Source organism: Hydra vulgaris, chromosome 15 (assembly GCF_038396675.1).
Source record: "Hydra vulgaris chromosome 15, alternate assembly HydraT2T_AEP".
Taxonomy (NCBI): Eukaryota; Metazoa; Cnidaria; class Hydrozoa; order Anthoathecata; family Hydridae; genus Hydra; species Hydra vulgaris.
Window position 1 is genome coordinate 23,293,884 of NC_088934.1, and position 12,848 is coordinate 23,306,731.

Consider the following 12,848-nt stretch of genomic DNA (forward strand, 5'->3'; position numbering starts at 1 on the left):
AAAAGTATAGTTATTAAGCTGTATGCTCATAGAAATAGTATAAAAAAATAAACAAACTCATTCTGTTTCAAAGTAAAAAACAAGTTTTGCTTTATAACAAGGTTTCACGAAATGAGTCAGCTTGGAAAAGTTGGTTGGATAAAGACAATCCTGAAGAACACCCTATACCAGATGGTTACCAGACTTCACTTGACACATTTAAAAAACTCTTACTAATACGGTTTGTTTTTTTGTATTAGTTTTGTCTTATTGCATTAGTTTATGAAATAATAATATATTATGAAGTAAAAATAGTTGTTTCATGGTTTCAGCTATCATTTTCTTTAGATCTTGGTGCCCAGACCGCACTTTATCACAAGCTCGCAACTATATTTCAGAATCAATGGGAGAAAAATATGCTGAAGGAGTCATATTTAATATTGAAACTTTATGGGAAGAAAGTGATATCAAAACACCTTTGATCTGTTTGCTATCAATGGGCTCTGATCCAACAAGTGCAATTGAAGGACTTGCAAAACGCTTTAATATAGAGTGCAGAGCAATATCCATGGGACAAGGTCAAGATGTACATGCAAGAAAGTTGCTCCAACAGTCTTCAGTCAGTGTATGTGTTTACTAATTCTCTTTGTGTATATATATAACAGGAGTCGAAATAAATGCCAGATAATGGCACCTTTCTGACAGTTTTTGAAATCTGTCTGAAGGGAGCAACCAACAATTGTTTATTTTTTCTGACAAAATCATTTCTCTTCTCTTGTGGGTCTTCAGAATGGTCCAAAGGGCAGCGGTGTATGGAACCTATTTTGACTCCTGCATTATGTGTATATGTATTACATATGTACTTAAGTATCATTTTTTCACATTATTATTAGCTTTGCATGTTATATAGCACACTGTATTGAGTACTCTTACTTGAAATGTTGACTTAATTTCTACAACATGTATGCACATACATTAATTGACTGTGTCTATCTAGGAAAAGACACAGTGGAGCGTACAAACATAATAGACACAGTGGAGTGTACAAACATAATAGACACAGTAAAGTGTATAAATATAATAGACACAGTGGAGTGTACAAACATTAACTAAGAGTTTTGATTTGGGCAGGCAATCTAATAATTTAAAGAAAAATTGTTCGTTTAAAATTTCTATTCTTTTTTTTTTGTGAACTTTTTAAAAAAAACGCAAAGTTTACAGTATATGGGAAAAGTTTAAGTCACATATATTTTTGTATGTAACATATATGTTTGTATAAATGTATTTTTTTTTTGTTTTGTTTTGTTTTATTAAATTTTAAAAATTTTCATAAATATACAAAAGTTTTGAAAATCGAATCACTAATATTATACATCTAAATGTATGCAAACAATAACAAAATAGTTAAGAGTATCAATAATAAGAGTATCATCATCATATTAATTAGTCTATGTAGCATAATTTTTAAATGTTTTTGATAACTTTATTATAAGTCCTATGATGGCTATAACAACTTAATTGTTGCAGCCATCATGGGAGTTGTAATATTGTGATTTTGGCACGAAATTAGAGGGGATTTGAAAACGTTCTTTTCTTATAAGTTCTATTGTATTTTACTTTAGGTTTAATAAGATTTAATATACCAAATATGTTAAAAAGTATTGTTAAAGAGTAAAATGATGAAAGCAAGATGAACATTTCATAACTAATTAAGGTGCATCATTAGATCTTAGAATTACTGTTCAACCATTGAATAAGAGAACCTACCTCTGTGCATTGGGATAAACATATTGTTACTGCAACCAAATTAAATTTTTTTCCACTGGTGCAAAATAATCAGTAAATAGATAAACAAATTATTTTTATTTCTTATTAACATTTTTTAGGGTGGTTGGGTGTTGTTGCAGAATTGTCATCTTGGTTTGGATTTTACAGATGAGTTGTTAGAATATATGCTCTCCATAGAAACAGCACATTCTACATTTAGATTATGGATAACAACAGAGGAGCATGCAAAGTTTCCTATTGGTCTTCTTCAGGTATCATTTTTTCATTTTTCATTTGAATCATAAATTGTTTAGAAAATAGAGAACACATAGATAGTATATAGAATATAGTATAGGGGAGAGTGCGGCACCATGAAACATTACAATTGTGGAAGCATTTTAGGAGTTGTGACAACCACTTTCATATAGTGAAACAGTTACTACTAGCTATATATGTTAGTTACAATTAGTTATATATTATATATTTACACACTAGTTACTACTAGTTATATATTATATATTTTGTCAAAACGTAGCTATGTTTTGACAAAAAAAATCATATCATTTGATGTCAACTTGATACAGTATTTGTAGGGAGCCCTAAAACTGAAGAATAGTACTTTTGAACTGAAGAATACTCCATTGTGTTATTAGCAATCCTAAAAATCATTTCTTTTAATATTTACACTCAATTTTTAGGAGACTCTACATAAGTAAAATACTAGGAGATCCAATTTCAATGCAAAACCTTTGTTTATTGACGCTTAAAAATGACATTTAAAACAATATATTATCTGGATTCCTAAAATGTGATTTGAACTATTGGATGGGTTTTTTGGGTTTTATTTATTAATTTGTTTGTCCAGAAGAAAAGACTCCTGTTTGCTACATCTCATATTGACTGGAATGTACAGAAATGGCGAACTGTCCTGTTCAGTGATGAATCGAAGTTCAACATCATTGGGAGCGATGGCATTTGCCGTGTACGTCGACCGGCCGGAAAATGCCTCGATTTACTTTACTGCCATAAGACCGTGAAGCATTGTGGAGGTAATGTAATGGTCTGAGGGTGTTTTTCTGCTAACGGTCTAGGTCCAATACATCGAAACGATGGAATAATGGACCGTTTCATGTATAAAAATATCCTGAAAGATGTTATGTTACCTCATGCTGAATGGAATATGCCAATAAAATGGGTTTTTCAGCAAGACAATGATCCGAAACACACTGCAAAAGTAGTCAAGCAGCGGTTTCAAGACAACCACCTATCGGTGATGGATTGGCCGCCTCAATCTCTCAATCTCAACCCTATCGAGAACCTGTGGGAGATCGTCAACCGCAGAATTAATCGTGTAGGTGTAGGTAATAAGGATCAACTGTTTGAACAAATCCAAAAAGCCTGGGCAGCGATTCCACAAAGTTTCATTGATCACCTGATCGAATCTATGCCTCGAAGATGCAAGGCTGTGATCGACAACAAAGGATTTGCCACGAAATATTGATAGCGAAATAAGCTTGGTCAACATTTTGTTGAGTTGCACTTGTTTTGTCCAGAAGGAAATCAACTTTTTTTAATTCTTTTTATTAATTTATTAATTTTCGTGTACAAATAATGAACTTTGTGATGAATAAAACTTGAAGAACTTTGTCTCTAAACAGTTACATAGTTATTTCTCTAAATTGAAAAAATGCAGCACTTTTATATAAAGAAACTAAATTAGCATTATTTGGTTGCACTCGTTTTGTCCGATACTGTATATATATATATATATATATATATATATATATATATATATTAGGGATATGACTTTTTTGCAACCTACTAGGCCTGTATCGTAATTCAATGAACTTTTATGTTAAAAGAACGAATAGATGTTTCATTTTGACATATTTTGAAAAAAGGTCACCCCAAAACCAAAAAATCGAATTTTCAATAGGTACACTTTTGTACAGTAAATGAATATTAAAGGCTGAAGATGTTGTAAGAGTCATACTCCTGTTGTTATTTTATTTATTTATGCAACATGTACTGTGATATAACAAAAAACATTATGTGATATATAATTATACAAGTATTACAAAATTAACAGTATCAAAGCGTCTAGTACAACAATATACATAACTGTCTGTGTCTATAGGCCTACTGTGTTTAGTACATGGGTCACATGATGCTCACGTCTCATAAAGAGTCTAGCGCTTATTACTTAGAATGAATCGAAGTTGCAGTTTGTCTTTCTTTCTGCAGGAAGCATACAGGTCTTGCATCACCTTGATTGCACGTTCAGCTATCTGATTACTTCGTGGTATGTCGATGACGGATGGCTCTTTCTTCCAGTGATTTTTGAATGACTGCAATGCCTTTTTGTAAGGCTTCAATACATCAGATAAATTCTTGAAGTCATTGTCATTGTACTTTTGACTACTAAACCAATGTTCTGCCCACTCATATGAAATGAACCTGCAAACCTTCTCCAAATTCTTTCTCGCTTCAGGCATAAGAATGAACGCCAGAATGGCGAGAATGGCTCTTGAGTTCCATCTGGCATTGCTCATATTAGGAATGTTCTGAAAGTGAATCAGAGGGAAGTTTCTTTGTTCTTCATAGAACCTAAACACTCTTGTTAAATGGTACAAAAACTTCATATCGTCTCTCCACCCTGATTTATCAAGAATTTCTACAGTTCCATTCACAAACTTATCCTTCAGTTCATCATACTTATTCAACAGTTCAGACACAAATGGGTATTCAATGTTTGGAGATTTGGTATCACCCCCAAGTTCTTTGTCCATCACCAGACGGAGAATCCTGTCTAGTACGTGATGCTGACAACCGATAAATTGTGGTATTGTGACACCCTTTAATTTAAACATACGTTGCAACTTCACAACAACTCCATTTCTCTTCCCAGTATTGACGTTTGTTGTATCAGTAATGATCATCTTAATTGAATTCCACAAATTGTATTCATCAATAAGTTTGGCAATTTTTTCAGCAACAGTTTCAGCTTTGCCATCTTTTAAACGCAGTGCATCAAGTTTCACGTCAGTTCTTTCATTCTGAAGTACAACTACCTGATATTCCTTATCATCTATTCGTTTGCCGTCAAAGTGTAAGGACCACTGTTCCATTTTAAGTTGTTGTATCATTTCTTTTTTTAATTTACCTGCCTCTTTGAATATGGACTTGTAAATTGCTGATTGACTTGGAGTTGGAATATCAATACCTTGTTGTGATAATACATTGCATATTTTAGCAGCTTTCTTTGTGGAAACTCCACTTGATGTAACCATACTTACAGCAAATTTACTTTTGTAGTGCTTTCTAGTTTTTTTCTGAGTGTCCTCATCATCGTCTTTATCACCGTCGTCGTCTTCATCATCTTCACTCTTACTTTTGCAGTTTTCAGATTCAGTACCACTGTCTGTGGTAGACAGGACTTGTGATGTGGAAGGTATTGCTGTTCCAGACTGGACTTTCCTTCTCTTGGAAGGGTGAATGGTTTCTTTACTTGCCACTTGTCCTGTTGAGTACCCCACCTGTCCTTTACTTTCTTTTTGTAGGTGGTATAGACGTTTATCTTCCGAGGATAACCACTGGCCATTCACTTTCGTGATGTCAAATAATGCATTGAGAACATCATATTTTCCACGCTTGACACATTCATCATAGACCTTCAGCACCTTCATAAGCTTTGCTCTTATCACTTGATCAGACACACGTGGAAAATTCAGTTTATTGTCCCACAATTTTGTAATTTCCTTAGAAATTTGGTCTATTCGTTCTTTTCTTCCTTTAACATATGCTCCGAGAAACTGGTATCTTCCTACGATCTGCAATTGAAGTGGTATTCTGGATTTTTCATCGAGTGAATGTTCTTCTACAGCCACGCTTCCTCTTCTTCTGTGTGACTCTTGAAATCTCACCAAATTTTTAGTCCAAGTCTTCTTGTTCTTTGTTACTGTGGTATGACTTTTCTTGTGAGACATCATATAATATTGTTACGACTTTACGGATAGCTGAGCGTAAATATCCGTTTAATAAAGTCGTTTAATTAATAAAATACTTTAACTGTATAGTAATCCAATTATAGTTCGATAATCCAGTCAATGTTGATAACAGTTCGATAATCCAGTCCGTATCCTAACGATAATGCTACAACTACTTATACTTCGTACACTTACAGCGTCTTTAGTTCGCTACAGTAGTTCCTTATTAGCTCAGTTACACGCAGAGTACTTCATAGAACTATTCACATTATCAACACTGAGCTCTGACAGCAGCTCGCTTATATAATTATTTAGAGCTTCCAGAATGTTCTACTAAGTTCTATAATCTTCTACAGTCTGTTACAGTCGTCTATATCACCGTGGTAACACAATGACGTCATCACATAACAATTCCAAGTATTTGCCGGCACACGGCCGTTTCGTTGCCATGGTAACGTGTGGCGTTATATTTATAAATTCATAACAAAATAATGAAATAAATAGAATTAAGCTGAGAATTAAGCTTAAGATTAAAACATCGGTCAAAAATGAATGTATAAAAATGGTAAATCAAATTTTTATTTTGGGGTGACCTTTTTTTGTTGCAGAAAGCTATTTGGGCCTTTTTTCATGATTTTAGGTAAAAGTTCATCGATTTATGATACAGGAAACATTTTATTTGAAAAAAAATTAAAAAGTCATATCCCTAATATATATAGATATATATATATATCCATATACATATATATATATATATATATATATATATATATATATATATATATATATATATATATATATATATATATATACATATATATATATATATATATAGAATTCATATATATATATATATATATATATATATATATATATATATATATATATAGAATTCATATATATATATATATATATATATATATATACATATATATATATATATATATATAGAATTCATATATATATATATATATATATATATATATATATATATATATAGAATTCATATATATATATATATATACATATATATATATATATATATAAAATTCATATATATATATATATATATATATATATATATATATATATATATATATATACATATATATATATATATATATATATATATACATATATATATATATATATATATATATATATAGAATTCATATATATATATATATATATATATATATATATATATATATATATATATATATATATATATATATATATATATATATATATATATAGAATTCAGTAATAATAACTCACTTGGTTCCTTGCAGTTATTATTATTATTTTTTTCACTTTTTATTTCTGTAATGAGTGTAACGTTAACTTTTTGCATTTTTGTAGACCAGTTTTATATACACACTGTATTATAGTATATAATACATTAGTTCTTTTGAAAAGTTTAATATGTTTTCTTTAATATAAGTTATTTTAATCTACTTCAGAAAGTTCATGTAATGTTAACCAAGTAAGAATACTACTCATATTGAAATATTTGATGAAACCTGAGCTTCTTGAAATAGTTGATGAAACTTTTTAACTTAATCTTAGTAGCAACAACATCACACAATTTGGAAAAAAATAACTAGCATACCCTTAAGCATTGTTGAGTTAATATGTTTTATGTCATATTCTATGTCATATCACTTAAATGCCAGGTTTTATGTCATATCACTTAAATGAAACCTTTTTTATTCAAGAGTATTTGTCTTATAACAATAGAAAAGAGTTTATTTTTTTTAATTTGTTTAAGTGCTAAGAATCATAAACAATGAAAGAGTAAAATTGTGGAGGGTATTTTCCCATTTAAGCATTTTAAACGCACGTCATAAAGAAAGATTTTAAATTTTAAATAATTTAAACAAAATTTAAAACAACAAAAATATTTTGAAGTATTAAAAATATTAATGCATATATGGTACAAAATCTTCCTGCTCTAGAGCAGTATGTTAAAGTTAATGCTAAATAAAATTCCTCCATTAAAACTAACTACAGAGTTGCTCTTGATGTTGAGTATACTTTTCTACTTGTTTAAATCTTCATGAAGACAGTTACATCAAGCCTAAAAAAAGAAATTTAAGACTCTTTTTAACTTATGTGTTTTAATTTAATGGGGTTCAAATCTAAATTCTTTTTTGTTTCAAATTCTTATAGGACTCCTATAGGAGTCCTATAAGAATTTTTAGGCTAAATACAGTAAAACTCGCACAAAATATTTGATTGATCATAAATTATAGTCATTATTTTTTGGTTCAAAATTATAGTATAAAAAAAAGTTATTGTATAAATTGATAAAAGTTAAAACATATTTTTTTAAATTGTTAAAAATTAAAAATGTTACTAAAAAAGCTTTGAAAAAGTTTATTCTATGGCAGGTTTTGACTGGCAAATAAAGAAATGGTTTTTTCTATCTATGCTTGTTGCAAAAAAGATTTTCAGGAGATGGTAAATCTGTTTCCATTGCAATTTCACAGCCATGACATGTAGTTGCTGAAATTGGTTGGTTAAGATGACATGTAGTTGCTAAAATTTGTTTCCATTGCAATTTCACAGCCATGACATGTAGTTGCTGAAATTTGGTTGGTTAAGATAGAAGCATTTAATTGTAGTTATTGTGAATGTTGCGCGTCTCAAATTTCATTATAAATTGTTTTATTTTGAAAGAAGGATTGTAACAATTTTATAAACCCCAAAAAATTTTTAATTCGATGCAATAATGAGTTACGTTATTGGAGATATAGTAAACATTAGAATTTCTGATAATTTTGAAATTAATAAGTTGCTGAAATTAGGCTGGTTAAGATAAAAACATTTATTAATTTAAAAAGGATTGTCAGATAGTTTTGCATTTCAAATTATAAATTTGCATCATGGCTCCACAGATGCATCTGTGGAGACATGATGCAAATGTATAATTTGAAATTAAATTATAATTTAATGACCATCCTACTTAAATTAATAAATGGTTTAATAGTTTAAGTAAAAAGATCAAAAAAGATCTAAATATCTTTAACTATCATTGTTATCATCATCATCATCATCATCATCATCATCATCATCATCATCATCATCATCATCATTGTTTTCATTATCTTGTGTAGCTTATGTAGTTTAGCTTCATAGACTACAAGATTTTATTATTTTCACATAATACACTAGACATATGTTCTGTATCATAGTACACTAGACATATGTAAACTAGACATAATACACTAGACATATGTTCTTATCATAATGCACTAGACATATGTTCTGTAAAGAATATTTTTAATCTTTAGTAAGGAGATTGCTAGACTTTTTTTTCTCTTATCTTTCTAGATTTATCAAGCAAAAGTCTCTTTTGCTTTGATATAATCTTTCAGCAATAAAAGTTTAGTAATTTCTGCAAATTCGACAATTTTACCAAGTTTGGGCCTGGTATAAAAAAGGTCAAACTAAGCTGGGCCTGTAACCTTGGTCGGTCATAATATGTAATTAATACAATTAAGTCTCCCTAAATTTTGTTGAATAAAGAACCTTGATACTGTATTAAATATGATATTACACTTGTCTTGATTTAACTCAGTTAGTAACCTGCTGGCTCAGTTAATTAGTCGATTTAATTATAACAGAGGTTAAAAAAAAGAGCAAAACTTAATAATAAAGAAATGCATAGAACATTAGCATACAACAAAATTTTTAATAGCAGTTCATTTACACTACATTTTTATTTGTGTAAAATGTAAAATCTGATGGTACATCTTGGTGTGCATGTACATGTTTTGTATGTTGATTGTATTATTATTATTTACGTAATGGAAACACAATATGTCCCCATAAATACTTTTTTTTTTTTGTTGTTGATATTTTTCTATTTTATTATAAAATATAAAGAATAACTTATGGAAGAATATAAAAATAATTAACAAAAAAATTAAATCTAATTATGAATGTTTATTAATAATTAATGAACTCTGCACCAACTCTAACCCATGTTTACATAAAACTTAAGTTGTTTTAAATGCAGGGAAACAGGCAAAAAAAAATTCTTCCTCAATAAAACATGTGTTTTTTTAAATGCAGTGAAACAAACAATAAACAAAAATGGTACTCAATAAAAGCTATTTACTTGTATATTTACTTGTTTAACAGTTTTATTCTCAATTTTGTTTTGCTTATAAGTGTTCGATTAAATTTACAAATCAACCTCCGCAAGGTATAAAAGCGGGATTGAAAAGAACATATGCAAATGTTTCTCAAGATCAACTTGACATATGTTCATTACCGCAATGGAAACCAATGTTGTTTGCTGTTGCATTTTTGCATACTGTTGTTCAGGTAATCTGATTTGTTAAAATATGAATTTTATTATGCAAATTTAAAAAAGCTAGTTTTGAAAAACGAGTCATTCATCGCTGTCCAATTTATCAGCGTAAAATGGAGAAAGTTTTAATAAATGGTTACATGATAATATGGTGTTTTTTTTTCAGGAGCGGCGCAAATTTGGTCCATTAGGCTGGAACATACCTTACGAGTTCAATCAGTCAGATCTTACTGCAACAGTTCAGTTTGTTCAGAATCATTTGGACGATTCGGATAGCAAGGTTTATTTTATTCTTTTGTTTGTTTGTTGTTTTTTTTTAAATAATTTTTTTTTGCTTATCGTTTTAAGTTTAACATTAGAGTTAAATATCAGTTAATTTTCTTTCAGATGGTTTCAAAATAAAACTTAAATAAGTTATTTTTCTTTATATTTACTTTATATAGTTTATATATTTACAATTATATGAAGTATTGTTTTTAATTTAGTCTATTTCATGGGAGACAGTTCGATATATGATTGGAGAAGTTCAATACGGTGGTCGTGTTACTGATGACTATGATAAACGATTACTGATTACATATGCAAAGGTTCCATTGCACAAAAGAGTTTTTTATAAAATTAATGATTTTGTTCAAGTTTTTTTTTTGTTTTTTTTTTGTTTTTTTTTTATAAAAAAGTGTTTTATAATTTGCAGGTTTGGTTTACTGACGAGTTGTTCAAAGAAGACTTTAGTTTCTTTAAAGGTTATAATATTCCTCGCGTGAATTCTATATTCGATTACAGAGAAAAAATCAACCTTTTTCCTAATATTGATTCACCAGAAGTTTATGGTCTTCATGCTAATGCTGATATAACGTATGATTTTATTGTCTTTACTGAAAATGTTTTTTTAGTGTTGATCTGTTATGATAATAACTTGATTTATGCAAAATTTACCATTTTCGTTATAGTTACCAGACAAATACCACACGTGAAACTCTAGAGACAATTCTAAACATTCAGCCAAAAGATAGTGGAACTGGCACTGGGGAAACAAGAGAACAAGTTGTCACAAAACAAGCAATAGAAATGCTTTCTAAACTCCCGTCCAATTACGTATCTTTTGAGGTAAAGAAAATGATAACATTTTGGTTCCAGTGTTAATACGTGTATTTTAAAACATTTGTTTTTGAGTCAATGTTTTTATATTTATTCAGGTTCGAGCTCGTCTCCAAAAAATGGGAGCCTTAACACCTTTAAATATTTTTTTGGGACAAGAAATTGATCGTATGCAAAGAGTTATAACTTTAGTTCGAAATACACTCACTGATTTACAACTTGCTATTGAAGGTACAATAATAATGAGCGAGGTACTAACTTTTTTTATCGAGTATCAAATGTTGTATTTTAGTTAAAGCGATTGAACCATTAAAATTATCTGCCTTTGTTTACTTTAGAATCTTCGAAATGCTTTAGATAACATGTTTGATGCACGCGTGCCAACTCTTTGGCAAAAGGTATTTTTTTCTGATACTGTAGTATTTTGATTTGAACTTGTCGTTTTGGTTAAGTGACATCCATTTTTAATAATAACGTTTAAGGGATGTTTAAGAGTATATTTATGATCGAACTCGCATGTTTAAGAGTAAATTAGTTTTTAATGAAAAGTTTTCATGCTTGAGCATTGATATGTATATTAAGCGTACTTTAACTAAACATAATTTAACTAAAGATTGAATGATAATATTTGTTAAGATATCTTGGCAATCATCTACTCTTGGATTTTGGTTCACTGAACTTATTGAGAGAAATCAGCAATTTTCGACTTGGATATTTAACGGGCGTCCAAAAGTTTTTTGGATGACCGGTTTCTTTAATCCTCCAGGCTTTCTTACTGCTATGAGACAAGAAGTTACGCGTATGCATAAAGGATGGGCTTTAGATTCCGTAATACTACACAACGATGTATTAAAACAAATGAAAGAGGAGATTACAGCTTCACCACAGGTAATTATATTCACCATTTTGACTATATTTTGATGCATTAGGGTAAACCTTTTTTTAAATTAGCGTTAACAATAAAAAATTGGTTAAATGGGTTTATTCAGATTTTAAAGGTTTACCAAAATAGTTCAATAGGAAAAGAAAATACGGTCTACTTCTGGCAACATATAAACCATATTATCTTTAAGAACACTTTTGGCGTTTCACTAATTTGAACTTCAGATTTAAATTAGTGAAACGCCAAAAGAGTCTTAAGTTCAACCTTTTTGATGTATTGGTAAACGGAAAATATCATGTTAAATGCTTTTTTTTTGACAGTGTTTAATTTTAAGTTCACTAGAGTTTCTTTTTTAAAAAACTAAAATTCCATCTAAGTTCTAAAACATATCATTGTCCGAATGGGATTCCCAATCTTCTGCAAATTAAAATGCAAGCATCAGTATTTACTTTTTATTTGTTTTTGTTTAGGAAGGAGTTTATGTTTATGGTTTATACTTAGAAGGTTCATCTTGGGATAGAAAAAATTGCAAACTCGTTGATTCTTCTCCAAAAACTCTCTTTACTGCTTTACCCGTCGTACATATCTACGCAATCAATAATACAAGTTTAAAAGATCCACGCTTATATATGTGCCCTGTATATAAAAAACCGAAACGCACTGATCTTACTTATATTACTGCGTTGAGTTTACGAACAACGCAAAATCCTGATTATTGGATTATGAGAGGCGTTGCTTTACTGTGCGACATCAAGTAAACTCAAGTTCTATTTATCATGTTTCGAAATAAAATTTCCAAAATGAATATAACAAA

At 29.5% G+C, this 12,848-nt stretch overlaps 1 protein-coding gene across 2 annotated transcripts in view; it reads left to right on the forward strand.

The window, feature by feature from the left end:
• Positions 1-12,848, forward strand: part of LOC136072006 (dynein axonemal heavy chain 8-like) — a 135,890-nt gene extending 123,042 nt beyond the window's left edge. For both annotated transcript variants that reach the window (XM_065819355.1, XM_065819356.1), the window contains 12 exons: positions 102-220; positions 328-604; positions 1,866-2,018; positions 9,912-10,067; positions 10,220-10,333; positions 10,539-10,640; positions 10,748-10,908; positions 11,004-11,160; positions 11,250-11,402; positions 11,490-11,549; positions 11,788-12,039; positions 12,505-12,848. In XM_065819355.1, coding sequence (XP_065675427.1) covers positions 102-220; positions 328-604; positions 1,866-2,018; positions 9,912-10,067; positions 10,220-10,333; positions 10,539-10,640; positions 10,748-10,908; positions 11,004-11,160; positions 11,250-11,402; positions 11,490-11,549; positions 11,788-12,039; positions 12,505-12,792 — 1,992 coding nt within the window. In that variant the 3' untranslated portion in view covers positions 12,793-12,848. The remainder of the gene's footprint in view (positions 1-101; positions 221-327; positions 605-1,865; positions 2,019-9,911; positions 10,068-10,219; positions 10,334-10,538; positions 10,641-10,747; positions 10,909-11,003; positions 11,161-11,249; positions 11,403-11,489; positions 11,550-11,787; positions 12,040-12,504) is intronic.